The sequence below is a fragment of the Lithobates pipiens genome, unplaced genomic scaffold, assembly GCF_037356315.1.
Source record: "Lithobates pipiens isolate NorthernLeopardFrog02 unplaced genomic scaffold, aLitPip1_a1.2 Scaffold_16, whole genome shotgun sequence".
Taxonomy (NCBI): domain Eukaryota; kingdom Metazoa; phylum Chordata; class Amphibia; order Anura; family Ranidae; genus Lithobates; species Lithobates pipiens.
Window position 1 is genome coordinate 382,235,802 of NW_027507748.1, and position 18,521 is coordinate 382,254,322.

The window sequence follows — 18,521 nt, forward strand, 5'->3', positions numbered from 1 at the left end:
CAGGTAAACCAACTAAAATTTAAGCCACAACTGCCAGGAAAATTGTTCGGGATGCAAATAAAAACCCACAAATAACTTCAGGTGAAATACAGGACTCTCTGAAAACATGTGGTGTGGCTGTTTCAAGATGCACAATAAGGAGACACTTGAAAAAAGATGAGCTGCATGGTTGAGTCGCTAGAAGAAAGCCAATACTACAAAAATGCCACAAAGTATCCCACTTAAAATATGCCAAACAGCACAGAAACAAGCCTCAAACCTTCTGGCACAAAGTCATTTGGAGTGAGGAGACCAAATTTGAGCTTTTTCGCCACAACTATAAACACTACATTTGGAGAGGAGTCTTCAAGGCCTATGATGAAAGGTACACCATTCCTACTGTGAAACACGGAGATGGATCGCTAATGTTTTGGGGATGTGTGAGCTACAAAGGCACAGCAAATTTGGTCACCATTGATGGCAAGATGAATGCAGTATTTTATCAAAAAATATTGCGGGAACATTTGCATTCATCAGTCAGGAATCTGCACATGGGACATACTTGGACATTCCAACATGACAATGATCCAAAACACAAGGCTAAGTTGACCTGTCTTTGGCTACAGCAGAATAAAGTGAAGTTTCTAGAGTACCCATCTCAGTCTCCTGACCTTAATATCATTGAGCCACTTTGGGGAGATCTCAAAACGTGCAGTTCATGCAAGACAGCCCAAAAATGTACAGGAACTGGAGGCTTTTTGCGAAGAGGAATGGGTAGCTCTACCATCTGAGAAGATAAAGAGCCTCATCCACAAATACCACAAAAGACTTCAAGCTGTCATTGATGTTAAAGGGGGCAATACACGGTATTAGGAACTGGGGTATGAAAACGTTTGATCAGGGTCATTTGGGTAGTTTCTGTTGTGATTGTGATTTTCAAAGAGTAAACACAGTTGGTTGATAATAAATGGTTTCAATCAAACACTAACCATGAGTGAAAGAAAAGTTTTCGTGCTATTCACATTCTCTGAAAAATGGCCAAGAAATCATAAATTCTGCCAGGGTATGTCAACTTATGAGCGCAACTGTATAGGTAAGCCTAGAATAAGGCTTACCTATAAAGTAGGTACTGTAAATATCTTCTAAAAGTGTGCAGTTTAGGAGATATTTACTGTATTCTGCACCAATGATGTCATCTGCTCCTGAACTCTGAAGAAATGCCCACCCGTGCCGTTTCTTCAGAAGACAGTGCCAAGACCGAAGACAGAGAGCTGGAGTCCGCGGCTCCGGAAGGATGATGACTGAAGATGGATGTGGCCTGCAGCGGGGACAATGCGGGCTTCGTTTGCAGGTAAGTGTCACATAATGTGCTAGTATGCGATGCCTTTACTTTGCAGGGGAGGGAAACAAAAAATTTTTTACGAGAGTTTACTTCCTCTTTAAGATTATGGAGATACCAGGAAAGCAATACACACCACATTTCTCCTTCAGCTGAGTCCTCTTGCTATAGCGGTCAATGACTATAACCAGTGGCGGCCCATCCATTAGGGGCGTGCGGGTGCTACCCCCCCAACCATGTGTCCGACCCCCGATCTACATACAGGACGCCGGACTATGGATTCCATGGGTTTTGAAGCACATGATTAGAGCAAGGGGGTGGGCTTGGGGGGCAGAGCACTGCGCTCCAAACCCACCCAGTTGTCTGCTGATAGCAAATGAATATTCGCTATTTTCACACTAAATCTCCTCTCCACCAATCAAGAAGCGGGTCGTGAGACCTGTTTCCCGATTGGCCAAAACATCAGGCAATCCTATTGGGTGCCGCAGGAGGAGGAGACAGAGGACAGCGGAGGGGGGGGTGGTTAGTGCTGCCCCCCCCCCCAAAAAAAAAAAAAAACACCAGCCACCACTGACTATAACGTAATTTGTATGTATGGGTATCTGTGTGACAACAGCTGTGGAATGACGAGGATCCCCAGAATCTCAAAGATGACTTTGGGAAAAGAAGGCTGTGCAAGACCTGTAGTTTTTATATTGTGGAAATTACTACTATTAGGTATTAATAATAGAATCATCATTTCGAATCATATTTGCTGGTTAAAAATTGATATTGAAAATATGCGTGTGGATTAAGTTCCTGCTTCAAGAGAAAAATACCTTAACATCTATTTGTTTTCTGCAGGCTACTGTCCTTAGCATATGACTTTTTTTTATTTTGCATTGCATATTTTTATATCATGCATTAGGTGATTCATATTCCACTGTGAGCGATTTAACTTGGCCTCCCTTTTATGAATGTTTCATGGGAATATATAGAGTTTACACTTCATGGAAAGGACTTTTAAATCAGAGCAGAGGCTGTTATGGAAAGACCAGAGGTTGAAAATCTACCCGTTTTACCATCAAGAAAGGCCATATAGGGGGATCAAGTTCAGTTTCACTTTACCCAAACCAAAAGAATAATAGATTGGATTCTACCTAAAGAATGTGCTTTTTTTTTTTTTTTTTTTTTTTTTTTATTGTTTACTCACTTGAATGTATTATTCTTATTGAACAGATATGACCCAAAGAGAAGTTCCAGTCAGCAGTTACCAACAATTTCATTTAATGGGCATAGAAAAGCACCAGATTGGTCTTGTAAGTTTTATGTAGTCTAAAATGAGTTATTCATTTTCTTCTCTTTTTATTATGCCATATTACATAAAACTCTTATCTTCAAAATAGGCTCAGGGCTCGTTTTTACACGCTTCGCCCTCTGAATTATCATTATTCTCATTATGTTGCTGCTCACAACCTGTTTTAACCCCTAAAATCTTACACCACCAGCCACTGCCCAATTCAAGTGAATGGGACAGCAACATATGCTGTCCACTGAGCATGACGGGTGGGCTGTCTTTGTCATTTTAGCGGTGATGCAAAGCATTGCACTCATGACACATGTATACCCCATACACTGCCTTTGCAACTTAAAAACAGGTAAAAAAAAAATGTTCATTCTTTTTTTAAACAGGAGCCTGCAAAGTATTGCACCACGATCAGCAGATTGTGGGTGCAATGTCAGGCTCCTACACACACTGCCCTCAGCTCTGTGCCCATACCCCTGTACAGGCTGTCAGTTTCAGAGCTGTAGGCAGTGTGAATAAGCTAGGAGAATGTTGATCAGCATGCTCACGTTTCATTTAAACTACAAATCCGTCTGCCGCAGTGGAAGATAGGACCTGTAGTTTCATTCACAGATTCCTGTGAATAAATAAAGTTGCTGTGCGGGTGGATCCCCGCACAACCGCGCTGTTTTCAAAATGTGAGAGCAGGTGCGGGGAGAACAACCTCTGCCCACTTGTCACATTGAGTAGGGATAAAACATGTTAGATTGTGCACCGTAAATATGGGTGTAACATGTCCTAAAAGGTGAAATGAGCCGAAACTAAGGCTTTGTTTACACTTGCGATTGGGGAGATCATAAAAACAGACAGACAAGCATGTTTTTACCACCTTAAAGGATAAGTTCACTTTTAGTAACTAGTGCAGGCGAATCACATCCTATCGCATTCTACACTGTAACAGTGGGCGCGAGATCCTCTTTTTTTCCATTTTCCATTTTTCAATTTAAAAACAGTGTAGCTGTGTGGGGCTCACATAGCCACGTCATTCCTTAAGGACCGGTTCACACTGCAGGCGAGGCGAGGCGACTCCGACTTGCCTCGCCGCGACCTGCCGCGACCTCAGCGGCAACTTGCAGATGACTTCTGTATAGAAGTCAATGCAAGTCGCCCCGAGGTCGCCCAAAAGTAGTACAGGAACCTTTTTTCTGAGTCGGAGCGACTCGAGTCGCTCCTCTCAGAACGGTTCCATTGTACAGAACGGGGGCGACTTGCGAGAGCGAGGCGAGTCGTGTCGCCTCGCATCGCCCGCTGTGTGAACCGGCTCTTACAGAGTTCTGTGAAAGAATAAACTACAAGTCCCGTCTTCCACCAGCAGCCTGACATTGCAATCTGATGATCGTGGTTTCAATGCTATGCAGGCTCCTAAGGCTCCTTTTTTAAGTGAACTTATCCTTTAACCACTTGCCGACCGCCGCACGACGATGTACGTCCATTTTTTGAAGAGGGATATCTCGGTAACGGCTGCCACAACCGAGATATCCATCTCTTCAGGCGGCGGTCGGCTGTACGATAACGGTGGTCTCCGCGGCGGATTCGCCGCAAGATCACCGCTATCGGCGGCGGGAGAGGTGCCACCCCCCCTCCCGCCGGAGCCGTCGGTAGCGGCGGAGGCGATCGGGTCCTTCCGTCTGCTGGGCATAGAGACAAGTGAGGCTAAGATGGCCCCCACTCGTCTCTATACCATAGGAGGGCGGAAGCAACGTCAAAACGTCACTTCCGCCCATACCTCTTAAAGGTATTTTTTTTTTTAAATGTCAGATTTTCTTTTTTTTTCCTTTCTTTTTTGTTGCATTTTAGCCCAAATATGAGATCTGAGGACCTTTTGACCCCAGATCTCATATTTAAGAGGACCTGTCATGCTTTTTTCTATTACAAGGGATGTTTACATTCCTTGTCATAGGAATAAAAGTGATCCATTTTATTTTTTATTTTTTAAAAGTGTAAAAATAAATAAAATAAATAAGAAAAAAAAATAAAATTTTTTAAAAACACCCCGTTACGACGAGCTTGAGCACAGAAGCGAGCACATACGTGAGTAGCGCCCGCATATGAAAACGGTGGTCAAACCACACATGTGAGGTATCGCCGCGATCGGTAGAGCGAGAGCAATAATTCTAGCCCTAGACCTCCTCTGTAACGCAAAAAATGCAACCTGTAGAATTTTTTAAATGTCGCTTATGGAGATTTTTGAGGCTAAAAGTTTGACACCATTCCACGAGCGGGCGCAATTTTGAAGCGTGACATGTTGGGTATCAATTTACTCGGCATACCATTATCTTTCACAGTATAAAAAAAAATTGGGCTAATTTTACTGTTGTCTTATTTTTTTATTCAAAAAAGTGAATTTTTTCCAAAAAAAGTGCGCTTCTAAGACCGCTGCGCAAATACGGTGTGAAAAAAAGTATTTCAATGACCGCCATTTTATTCTCTAGGGTGTTAGAAAAAAAACAATATAAAATGTTTGGGGGTTCTAAATAATTTTCTAGCAAAAAAAACTGTTTTAAACATGAAAACACCAAGTCCGAAAAAGAGGCCTGGTCCTTAAGTGGTTAAGTACCAGAATTTATTTCATTTTTAGACCTTTCCCATCCTGTTTAATCCAAGTATTCAGACTATACACATTTTTCTAAGGCTTAAATGGCTATAAGCATGGAGTATGTTTTTGGGCATGAGATATGGACATGAGACTATTGTATTGTGCTAAAGCACACTATTACATGGCCTATTCATTTTGAATGGACTGTACATGCACCCCAGCAAATGGAAATAAGCACCACATTATTTTTAGCAGCATTAGGAAGACAAAAAAGGTAAGTGTTAAAACTGTCTATGTTTAACAAAATAGGTGATCTAGATTGGTTTTGTCTAAGGTTTAATCCTTATTTATTTTAACCCTCATTATGTAATTTTTGCTAGTGGATATTGTCTTCTTTAGAAGCATATAAACAGTAATTAGGAAATGTGAAGTTTTTAAAATATCCACTAGATGTCAGTGTTTGACTTCTGTATGGCTGCAGATTTATTGCAGTTCATTTTGTGCTCGAGTTCAACACATCAGACTGTGCCTTACAGCTTAAAATGCATGAATCTATTCTGTTTTTTCCACTTTCTAAATACCCACAGCAATATAAATCATAACGTTTTACAATCCTCATATTGATCAAGGGTGGTATGAAGACTTATAGGGTTTGCTGTTATTTCAGCTGCTGTGTTCTACAAAACAGGCCTGGATTGGAGGCATTAACATTAAGTTCTTAAATTGCTTGTAAACCTCAGTCATGAAATCTGAGCAAAGCGCATATGTTATAGCTGTAGTTTTTACTTATCTCTCTAGAAAGTTGTAGTTTTTCTCTGGTGCTTAGTACCTCGGTTATCAGTATGAGTCACTTCTGAGAAGTTTTCTTGACACATGAGATACAATTTGTTTCTAGGAAGGAGCTCAGCATGCAGCTTGTCTTTCCTCCAGTCAGCTCTCACACACTGTAACTGCAGCCTCCTCTGTGCTCCTGAGACAGATGAAGAATTTTAACACGTTTCTGCCCTTTTGAAGGGGTGTAAGGAAGAGAGGGCTGCAGATTAACAAGTAAAACCTAAGTAAGAGGATTTGTTTTTTCTCTGTGTATCAGCTGAGGCTGTTCATTTCACTGGTTACATGTGAGGGTTTACAACCACTTTAGGTGAACTTATAAAGGGGGAGAGCTCAGGGTGGGGGTCATTGGTGTGGTGATGGTCACAAGCAGCAAAGATCAGGGAAAAAGTTGGGTAGTGGAACAATGTTTTTAATGTGATGTGTAATTTCTAATTAATGTCTTTTTCGGAATATCTGTGAAAGCTCCAATCGGTAACAGTAAAAAGCTTCTGTAAACCTACATTATAGAATAGGTTCAAACTTGTTTTCTAAATTCCAGCTCCCCTATGTACAAATATACCATTAGTGTTCTTCTTTTGCAGAAATAGAAAACCTTTCTATTTATCTTCCACACCCCTTACCTCTGTGTCCAGCTGGCTGTATAAAAAAAATAACTTCTCAATTACTTCCTGGACAAACCATGGGACATGACACAGGAAGAAGTTTACCAGCTGACCTCATTAACACACTTGCATCATCTACCCTCCTACTTCAGCTGATCACTACCACCCCTCATTAGGTGCATGGTTTTCCTATGCAATCAGTGAATACTGTTCTCACTAAATATACAACCATAGATCATTCATTTGGCAGAGTGTGCAAGAGCTGAGTGATCAGATAACAGCCTATGTGGATAGATCTGTAATATTGAAAATGTTCTGGCTTCTGTAAAGCTCACCATACACTGTTCAATCTGATAGTACAATATTTTTAGACCCCTTTCACACTGGGGCGTTTTTCAGGCGCTTTAGCATTAAAAAAAAGCGCATGTAAAGCGCCTGAAAGAAGCCTCACCTGCAATCCCAATGTGAAAGCCCAGTGCTTTCACACTGAGATGCTGCACTGGCAGGGCATCAAAAAAAAGTCCTGCAAGCAGCTTCTTTGCAGCGCTTTTGGAGCGGTGAATACACTGCTCCTAAAGTGCCCCTTCCCATTGAAATCAGTAGGAAGTGCCTGCAAAGCTCTTTTGGCAGCTGCGCTTTGTGGGCGCTTTTAACCCTTTGTTTGGCCACTAGCGGCGGTTAAAAGTGCCTGATAGCGCTCGAAAAATCCTGGTTTTTCGAGTGTAGTGCCACTGGTTTAAGCAGCGCTTTACCAGCGTTTTTTGGGCGCTGGCAGTGTGAAAGGGCTCTTAAAGCACTTGGGCTTTCACATTGGGATTGCAGATGAGGCTTCTTTCAAGGGCTTTACAGGCCCTTTTTTAATGCTAAAGTGCCTGAAAAATGCCCCAGTGTGAAAGGAGTCTTAGATCTACCATCAACTATGTAGTGCAAGGACCTGCCTGATTGGATACAGAGTATTTGGATAGATGGTGTGTTCTCCTGTTATATAGTTTTGGTAAATGCAAGGGATTGTCTCAGATTGTATAGTGCATTGCCACCTATATACACCTAAAATTAACCAGTTGTGTTTTTGGTGCCATTAATTGTTAATGGCACACCAAACACAGAAGCAAACACAAATTTTGCCACGTGAAAAAAATACAGCAAAAAGCACAGTAAAAAACATGCAACGTGCCAAAATGTCCCATAAGCTATTTTGCCAATAAATCAACAGGCTGCCCTATGCGTGTCATGGGAAAAATGTGCGCTCCCACTACACTGAGTGTGAATGGGGCCTGAAAGTGAAATTGGTGTGTTTACACAAGAACAATGAGGCACCATTTACATCTGTGTGCTTTGCCGTGCATTTCAAATGCACCAAAAAGCATGGTAAAAACTGCAGCACAAATTTTGCTACATTTGTCACTCGTTTATCACATGGCAAAAGGTGTGTTAACAATTAATGGCACTGAAAGTACAGCTAGTTAATTTTAGGTGTATAAAGGTGGTCACACATTATACAATCTGATTGTGCAATCTCTGTACGATCTCCTTTAGATTTACCAAAACTACAGTGGGTATAGAAAATAATCACCCTCCATTAAAATAATCACATTGTGTTGCTTTGCAGCCTGAAATGAAGACAGACACATTTTTGTTTTATCCAGCTATATATATCATTCAAGTGAAAGATATTACACCAACACGTCGGGAAAAAAAAAATTCAAAAACAGAATCACTGAGTTGGAAAAAGGATCACCCCCTTGTGTCAGTATTTTGTTGAACCACCTTTTGCTTTAATTACAGCCTTTAGTATGTTGGGATAGGTCTTTACTAACTTTGCACATCTAGACTTTGCAATACTTGTGACACTCTTCTTTGCAGAACTACTCAAGTTCAGTTAAATTTGATGGTGACCGTTTGTGGACTGCAGGCTTCACATCAGTCCACACATTTTCAGTGGGTTTTAAGTCTGGGCTGTGACTAGTCCATGCAAGGGCATTCACCTTTTTCTCCTTCAACCACTGTGAGGTAATTTTTGCTGTGTGCTTTGGGTCATTGTCATGTTGGAAGATAAACCTTCTTCCCATTGACAATTTACTGGCAGGGGGCAGCATATTTTCCTCAATAATTTGACAGTATTTTGCCCCATCTATGTTTCCTTCAATCCTAACAAGTTCTCCAGTTCCTGCTGCAGAGAAATACCCCCAACAGAATATTACCACCTCTGTGTTTTATTGAATATTGTTATTTGGATTGTGAGCTGTATTGGATTTCTGCCAGCCATATCGTTTGGTGTTGAGGCCAAATAATTAATTTTCAGTCTCATCTGACCATAACACCCTTTTCCATGTGACCCCAGAATTTTCAAGGTGCATTTTGGCAAAGCTCATTCGTGACTGCATGTGGCCTTGAGGAGTGGCTTTTTTCTTGGAGAATTTGTGATATTGTTGTCACTTCCTCACAATGACCACTCTTTGTCTTAAATTCCTGCTACTGCTACATAGTTGCTGTAGGCTTCTTGGTAGCCTCTCTGACCAGTTTCCTCCTGGCTCATTCATCCAGTTGAGAGTGACGTCCTGATTCAGCAAGGTTCTGTGTTGTACCAAATACCTTCCATTTCTTAATAATAGACTTTACTCTGCTTCTAGACATTGATAAAGCCTTTGAAATGTTTCTGTATCCATCTCCTGACTTGTGCCTGTCCACAACTTTATCCTGGAGATCCCAGTGATAGTGTCTTGTCTGGCCACCCATAGTTGTTTGTTTGCTTTATTTGCACTATCAGGGACTAAAATGCTCCAGGAAAGCTCTTGCTCATGCTGAGCTAATCAAAATCACCACTTCTGATCACATGTGAAAGTCAAATGGTTTTGCGTGACATTGAGAAGGTGATTAGCTATACCTGATTGAGTTTATAATTTTAAGGATGGGGGTGATCCTTTTTCCAACTCAGAGATTCTGTTTTTGATTTTTTTTTCTGACATGTTGTTATATCTTTCACTTGGATGTTATAAGTTGCACTGAGTAAATATAGCTGGATAAAATAAAAACGTGTTCATTTTAGGCTGCAAAGTCTACTGCTTTGAGTATCAATATCCTATTGAGGATAATTTCCCAAAAAAAGTGGCGAGTTCCTGTAGTAGACCCTGCCAGTTCTTGCCAGGACCTTCAAAGCCATGTAGAGGATATTCCTGTGTTTAAAGACAGGGTGGACAAGAGGTTAGAGGCCCCTTTTAAAGCCCTCTTTAGCAGACTGTGCCATGCAACCTGTATGCCAAAGCATTGTTGTCTAAACTAAGCATTTTGCCCGAGATCTTTTTTAAACAACAGGAGTGCTTTATTGTCAAATAGAAGTATACAGAATAGTAAAACAAAAGACAGGGGAGTAGTCCACATCACAGTCGGATACAGAAAATAGAAAATTTCTACATAATACAATACAGAGTGCCATACAAGCAAACACACAGTCTTAGTAGAATTCCCATCATGTTATCAATCATAGAAGGCATTGCCCAGATTAAGTAGGTATACCCATACATAAGCCCCCCGAGCAGGTGAAGGCAGAAGAAGGCCTCCATGATCAAACATGAGCACCTAGCCAGAGGTCCATGGGAGCCAGATCTTGTCGAACTTCCATGGACAGCCTCGATTGTGGTACGTTAATTTATATAATGGTAGGACACTATTCACAGGGCCACTCTGTGGGGGAGAATGTGAAAACCAATTACATATAATTTCCTTTTTGGCGTAGAAAAGAAGATATAAAATCAACAGTTTAGTATGGTAGGGTGTTTGTTCATCAGCATGTATATCCAACAGAGCCGGGTCAGGAGTCCTGGGGACACCCAACTCCAGCCGGGTGTTTAAATGGTCAAATATCTCGGTCCAAAAACCAGCCAGCTTTCTACACTCCCAGAACATGGGAAAATATGTCCCAATCTCTGTTTTACATCTGGGACAATGAGGGTCTCTAGCAGGATAGATTCTGGACAGTCGCACGGGAGTGTGGTACACCCGGTGCAAAAATTTGGTTTGGATAAGCTTATCTCCCGCGGATATAACCAATTTAGAACCCCTTTCCAAGAATCCCTCCCAGTCATCCCTCTCCAACTCCGGAATATCCGCTTTCCATTTACTCCATAGTGAGTTCAGTTTGGAAAGAGCAACAGGGAATATGACACGATATACGTTGGAGAGCGTTTTTTTCGGGCCGTCTCCCGTGAACAGTTCCTCCAGCGGAGTGGCCTGTAGGGTCGGGGGGCAGGGAACTGGGCTCTGGCTGCATGGCGCAGCTGGGCGTACCTGAAGTACATCCAACCGGGCAATGCATGAGAGGCTGTCAGTTGATTAAATGAAAGCAGGCTACCCGATGGCATGACGTCTCCCAGCGTTTGTACCCCAAATCTCACCCATACCTGTGGATCCGGGACCGTCCTAAATTGTGGCAAGTTCAGATTACCCCACAGGGGTTGAGCCGGGGACCAGCACATCCCGACCGCACAAATCTACACCTGACCACCCTCCACACCCTAAGTGACGCCCTCGTGGGACACGGGAGAACTGTATATGCCCTTACCCCCATGTAGGCCAAGGCCTGCAGGTCTTGCATGGAGCCCAATACAGCCGCCTCCAAACATACTGCCGCATTCGAACTTTGCGCCGCAAACCACCAAGAGACGGTAACTAACATAGCAGCCCAGTAATAGACTTGCAGGTTGGGGAGGGCGAGACCCCCAACGCTCATCTGGGAACTGCAACGTAGACTTAGCCAGCCTAGGGGCAGAGCCATTCCATATAAAGGAACCTATGTGTTTGTCCGCCTCCCGAAAGAATGATCCCGGAATCCAGCCCGGAGAGTTCCGGAATACATAATTAAATGTGGGCAAAAGCACCATTTTAAAGATGTTAATGCGTCCCAACAAATTCAATGGGAGCCCAGACCAGGATTGACATTTCTCTTGCAGGATGCGGAGGAGAGGAAGCACATTTAGACTGTAATACTTACTGGGGTCCCTAGACACCCACACTCCCAAATATTTAAATTCGGTGGCCCAGTGCAACTGCACAGTGCCAGACGGCGGAGGTGTTCCGACATCCATGGGAAAAAGGATGGATTTGGACCAATTTATATGTATACCTGAGAAAGATCCAAACCTATTAAATATCGTGAGTGCTGCCGAAAGGGATGGACCCGTATCGTTTAAAAAGAGTAGGGCATCGTCGGCATATAGGGAGATCTTTTCTTCCATGGTACCTGTCCTGAGGCCCCGTATATCAGGTGACTCCCTGATCAGAATAACCAGGGGTTCCAGGGCCAGAGCGAACAACCCAGGCGACAGAGGGCACCCTTGCCTGGTGCCCCTCTGCAAAGAGAAAGGTTCTGAAAGCCAGGTATTCATGCGCACCCTAGCCCTGGGAGCCCTATAAAGCAACCTAACCCATCTCATGAACTTAGAGCCAAACCCAAAGCATTGGAGTATCCCCCAAAGGAAGTCCCATTCCATGGAATTGAATGCCTTCTCGGCATCGAGAGAGGCAATCGCCCGGGACCCCACCACCTCGTGATCGATAGAGAGATTGAGAAACAGGCGCCTGATGTTGATATCTGTGCCCTTGCCGGGCATAAAGCCCGTCTGATCGGCATGGACCAAAGTAGAAATCACTGAATTTAATCGGGTGGCCAAGATTTTAGCTAGCAATTTGGCATCCACATTTAAAAGAGAGATAGGACGATACGACCCACAATCCCGGGGATCCTTGCCTGGTTTGGGGATTAAAACAATGATGGCCTCCCCCATAGACTCCTGGAGGCAGTCCTCCCTCCCGAGCCCATCAAAGAGTGTTTTAAATCTGGGGGCCACCAGGTCGGCATGCTGGGAGTAGAATTCGGCGGGCAGGCCATCAGTGCCCGGGGCCTTACCATTTTGAAGGCCCCCGATCGCCAGTTGGTGTCACGTACCTTTAAGCAGAGCCCGGAGTGCAGGGAGTGGCCTCTCGTAGACCTCTGACTCGAGAGACCCTGGTAGTGGTGACAGGGGCTCAGGAGCACAGAGGGGCACAAGTGCCTGACTGGATAGCAGGTGGTAGAGGCAGAAGACCGTTGAAGGAGGAGGTGTATTGTAGTCCGGTGTCAGAATGCAGGCAAAGGTGAGATAAGGTTCAGCAGACAGCAGAAGGGTTCCTGTAGTCCAGCAACGGCATACAAGTGATTGCAGGAAGTGACAAACAACGGAGGGGTATTGTAGTCCAACAACGGATGCAGGTGCAATGGATAAGCGGAAGTGGAAGAGTCCAGTAGTCTGCAGCCAGAGGTAGAAGGCTACAAACGCAGAAGGAGTACAGCCAAATATTGCGGAGGACTGGGAGGTGTCCTGTAGTACAACAGCAAGTAACTTACAGTTGACGGATGGTGTAACAGTCCAGGTCAGGCACAGGCGGGCAGATCAGGTACAGAAACGGAATCCAGAAGAGTAGTCGGGTACAAAGCCAAAGTCGGGGGGCAGGCAGCAAACAGCAGAGTCGGGAACAAGCCAGGTTCGATACGGATCAGGATACAGGTACAGGTTCAGGTTCAGATACGGATCACCAGGAAGCACAGGAACGCTGTTGATCAGGCAGCCAAGCACTGAAGCATGGCTCCAGTTTAAATAGCGCTATTGGCGCCAATTTGCGTCAAACGGCCGCGCGCACCCGCGTGCACGCTCCCGCGCGCACCGCTGATCGCGGTAACGCTCCTGAAACTGGGTAAAAGATCTTCTGCGACTTTCGCCGCTCGGACGTCTGTGAGGAGGATCTTCCTGACATTGCCCCCCCCCCCAATGGGCAGCCTCCGGATGCCCAACTGGGACATCCTACCTGGGTGAGATCTTTTAAATGCCAGAACCAACCTCTTGGCGTGGATGCCAGTCTCTGGTTCCCAGGAGTTCTCTTCAGGACCATACCCCTTCCACTTTACCAGATACTGGACCTGGTTGCGTCTCTTTCTGCAATCCAAAATTGCTTCTACTTCAAACTCTTCTTCACCATTAATAAGCACAGGTTCAGGAGGGCCCACGTTCCGATCAGTGAAGGGATCCTGGATTGAAGGTCTTAAGAGGGACACATGAAACACCGGGTGAATACGCAGCGATTCTGGTAATTTCAGTTCATAAGCCACATTATTAATTTTCCTGGTGATTGGGAAAGGACCCACAAATTTTGGGCCCAGTTTTCTAGATGGGCATGTTAATTTTAGATTCAGAGTAGATAACCAAACCAAATCTCCGGGTTTTAGATCGAGCTCCCCTCTCCTCTTTTTGTCAAAAACTGCTTTGTTGCGCTCTTGGGTTCTTGCCATCGTTTCTTGAAGCAACTTGTTATTGGTGCAGAAAAAGTTCAAAGTTTCTTGAGCTGCTGGAACCGTGCATTCTGGGATATTGGCTGATAAGAACTGAGGGTGAAAACCATAGTTCGCAAAAAAGGGAGATTGATTAGTTGCAGAATGAACAGAGTTATTGTAGGCAAACTCGGCAAGTGGTAAAAGGGATACCCAATCGTCTTGCGAAAAAGAAGAATAACAACGCAAATATTGCTCAAGGGTCTGGTTTGTTCGTTCGGTCTGGCCGTTGGTCTGGGGATGATAGGCAGAAGAAAACGAGAGATCAATTTTCAAGGATTTACATAAAGCTCTCCAAAATTTTGATGTAAATTGTACTCCACGATCGGAAACAATGTTCGCAGGTATACCGTGGAGTCTTACAATTTCCTTAATGAAGATCCTTGCGGTCTCAGGGGCAGAAGGTGTACCCTTCATGGGCAGAAAGTGAGCCATCTTGGACAATCTGTCAACCACCACAAGGATAGTGGTAAAGCCTTCTGACGGTGGTAGTTCTACAATAAAGTCTATGGAAATCATTTTCCAAGGTCTTTCCGGGATGGGGAGTGGTTTCAGCAACCCCCAGGCTTTGGCCTTGCTACTCTTGTTCTGGGTACAGGTAATGCAAGATTCTACATAAAGTTTACAGTCTCTTAGCAGCTGAGGCCACCAGAAGGTGCGTTGGAGAAGTTCGGCGGTCTTGTGTACCCCAAAATGACCGGCCAGCTTGTGGTCGTGGCAAGACTTAAGAACAGCAACCCGTAGTTGTTGGGGCACGTAGATCTTATTTTCATGCCATAACAAGTCATTGCTAGAGAGTAAGGTGGTGTTTGAGGGATGTGAAGCTGAAGATGAAGCCTGCTTAAGTTGGGATAGAAGATCTTCCTGGAGCATAAGGAAATTTCCGGGCGCAAGGATGGTGTCTGTGGGTTGAAGAACTTCGGGTTCGCTGAACATCCGGGATAGCGCGTCGGGTTTGGTGTTTTTTGATCCGGGCCTATAGGTAATGTGGAAGGAAAATCTTGTAAAGAAAAGTGCCCATCTGGCCTGACGCGGCTTCAGCCTCTTAGTAGTCTTTAAATACTCTAAGTTCTTGTGGTCAGTGTATACCAGAATGGGATGAGCTGCTCCCTCCAGGAGATAGCGCCATTCCTCAAGTGCAGCTTTGATAGCAAGTAGCTCCCTGTCCCCGACATCATAATTCCTTTCCGCTTCAGACAACTTACGTGAGAAGAACGCCACCGGATGCAATAAAGCCTTGGGGCCCTGTCTCTGAGAAAGGACTGCTCCCACTGCAACTTCGGATGCATCCACCTCAAGGATGTAGGGTAGCGCAGAATTAGGATGCTTCAGGACAGATGCTGACACAAATTGTTCTTTAAGGGAAGAAAATGCGGCTTGTGCCTCCGGAGTCCACTGGAACTTGATACCTTGTCTCGTTAATCTGGTGATTGGAGCGATGATTGTAGAAAATCCCTTGATGAATTTTCGATAAAAATTCGCAAACCCCACAAAGCGTTGAATTCCTCTTTTATCAGTAGGGGCTGGCCAGTCCAGGATGGCCGAAACTTTTTGCGGATCCATCTTGATTCCATCCACCGAAATAATCAGCCCCAAAAACTGAATGCTGCGACGTTCAAACTCGCACTTCTCAGGTTTTGCGTACAAGCCGTGTTGGCGAAGCCGAGTGAGAACCTTCTTAACGTGTTCCCTGTGAGCTGGCAGAGAGGGGGAGAAAATTAAGATGTCGTCCAGGTATACTATAACAAAGAGGTCGAGAAAATCTCTAAAGATATCATTCACAAAATGCTGGAAAGTCGCAGGAGCGTTGCACAGCCCAAAGGGCATTACGAGATATTCAAAATGTCCGAAGCGGGTGCGGAAGGCAGTCTTCCATTCGTCCCCACTTCGGATACGGACCAAATTATAGGCTCCGCGCAGATCCAGTTTTGTGAAGATACTAGCTGATCCAAGGCGCTGGAATAATTCGGGTACCAAAGGCAATGGGTACCGGTTCTTGACTGTAACTTTATTTAAGTCCCGGTAGTCAACACAAGGGCGGAGAGAATGGTCCTTCTTTTCTACAAAAAAGATTCCTGCCCCAGCTGGGGACATAGAAGGACGTATGAACCCCTTTTTCAAATTGTCATCAATGTAAGTCCTGAGAGTCTCCAATTCCACTTCTGTTAAGGGAAATATTCTCCCGAAAGGGATTTCGGCTCCGGGAAGGATCTCAATTGGGCAATCGTAGGGTCTATGAGGGGGAAGTGTTTCTGCCCCCTTCTTGCTGAACACGTCCAAGAAGTCATGGTAGGCCTCAGGAACGTGCTGGCGCGTCTCAACGTCGATCTCCATACACATTAAATGGGGTGAGACCTTAATTGATTCTTGGAAGCAGTGTTGACGACAGTAGGGAGAGAAAAGTAAATGTTTCCGGTGGACCAGTCTATTTGCGGGTTGTGTGCCCGGAGCCAGGGCATACCCAGTATGATAGGGAAAAGGGGAGATTCAATAATGTCCAGGCAGAGTTGTTCCTGATGGTTACCGGAAATAGTAGCAGTCAAAGGACATGTCTCCTGTGTCACCGGTCCTGATTTGATAGCTGACCCATCGGCAAGGTGTACAGACAACCCCTTCACCCTGGGCCGTAAGGGCACTTGGAATTTTTGGGCAAACGATAAGTCCATAAATCCACTGCACGCTCCAGAATCAACTATTGCGGGGACTTGAATGTTCCCTCCGGGTAGCTGAAGAGAGACGGGAACAGCCAGGTGAGTAGCATTACTAGGCACAGCAGGTAAAACAGGAGAAAATACAGAAGAATGTTTACGGAATTTGGCAGGACAGGATCTCACGTAATGTCCGGGTTCCCCACAGTAAAGACACAGATTGTTGAGCTGCCGGCGTTGTCGTTCCTCGGTGGTGAGCGTTGGTCTAAGTAAGCCCAGTTGCATGGGTTCAGGCGTGTCAGCAGCAGGATGTGCAGAGGGATTAGGTACACGGGGTAACATCCAGACTGGTCGGGACGGCCCGGCAGTACGTTCTGCTCTCCGTTCTCTCAAGCGTCTGTCTATCTGGATGGAGAGGTTGATAAGGGCTTCAAGAGTTGCTGGAACACCCACCCGGGCCAATTCATCCTTTAGAGGTTCAGAGAGTCCCATGCGAAACTGGTATCGCAGAGCAGCATCGTTCCAGGTAGTATCGGAACTCCAGCGCCGAAATTCAGACGCATAGTCCTCTGCCGCTCTGCGGCCTTGCTGAAGAGAATATAAAGCTGCTTCCGCTGTGGCCGCCTGTTGAGGATCCTCATAGAGCAAACCCATGGCTTGAAAAAAGGTATTCAGGTTATTAAGGCAGGTTTCCTTTTGCTCCAAAAGGCGGTGGGCCCAAGCCTGGGGCTCATCCAGTAGGAGGGAGATAACAAAACCCACCTTAGTGGATTCTAGAGAGAAAGTTCTGGGTTGAAGTGCAAAAAACAGTTCACAGGCATTGCGAAAAGCTCTATACTTGCTGCGATTTCCCGAAAACCTCTCCGGGGTTGGGACCTTGGGTTCAGGGGGCAACATAACCACTGATGGCTCAGAAGAAGTTCCCGACACGGTAGGGCCTGTGGTAGATAAGACCTGGACACGCTCTTCCAACCGAGAATAGCCTTCTTGTAGAGATTTAACAGCCTGGGTAAGTCCAGCAAGATGACGGCATAAATCATCCATGGCCGAATCTCCCTGCGTGGGCTCAGACATGGCTGCCTGATACTGTCACGTACCTTTAAGCAGAGCCCGGAGTGCAGGGAGTGGCCTCTCGTAGACCTCTGACTCGAGAGACCCTGGTAGTGGTGACAGGGGCTCAGGAGCACAGAGGGGCACAAGTGCCTGACTGGATAGCAGGTGGTAGAGGCAGAAGACCGTTGAAGGAGGAGGTGTATTGTAGTCCGGTGTCAGAATGCAGGCAAAGGTGAGATAAGGTTCAGCAGACAGCAGAAGGGTTCCTGTAGTCCAGCAACGGCATACAAGTGATTGCAGGAAGTGACAAACAACGGAGGGGTATTGTAGTCCAACAATGGATGCAGGTGCAATGGATAAGCGGAAGTGGAAGAGTCCAGTAGTCTGCAGCCAGAGGTAGAAGGCTACAAACGCAGAAGTAGTACAGCCAAATATTGCGGAGGACTGGGAGGTGTCCTGTAGTACAACAGCAAGTAACTTACAGTTGACGGATGGTGTAACAGTCCAGGTCAGGCACAGGCGGGCAGATCAGGTACAGAAACGGAATCCAGAAGAGTAGTCGGGTACAAAGCCAAAGTCGGGGGGCAGGCAGCAAACAGCAGAGTCGGGAACAAGCCGGGTTCGATACGGATCAGGGTACAGGTACAGGTTCAGGTTCAGATACGGATCACCAGGAAGCACAGGAACGCTGTTGATCAGGCAGCCAAGCACTGAAGCATGGCTCCAGTTTAAATAGCGCTATTGGCGCCAATTTGCGTCAAACGGCCGCGCGCGCACCCGCGTGCGCGCTCCCACGCGCACGTGCGCGCGCACCGCTGATCGCGGTAACGCTCCTGAAACTGGGTAAAA

At 45.4% G+C, this 18,521-nt stretch overlaps 1 protein-coding gene across 2 annotated transcripts in view; it reads left to right on the forward strand.

Annotated features, from left to right (window-relative positions):
- Positions 1–18,521, forward strand: part of TEX14 (testis expressed 14, intercellular bridge forming factor) — a 758,047-nt gene that overhangs the window by 496,670 nt on the left and 242,856 nt on the right. For both annotated transcript variants that reach the window (XM_077482232.1, XM_077482233.1), the window contains exon 16: positions 2,537–2,616. In XM_077482232.1, the coding sequence (XP_077338358.1) occupies positions 2,537–2,616 (80 nt within the window). The remainder of the gene's footprint in view (positions 1–2,536; positions 2,617–18,521) is intronic.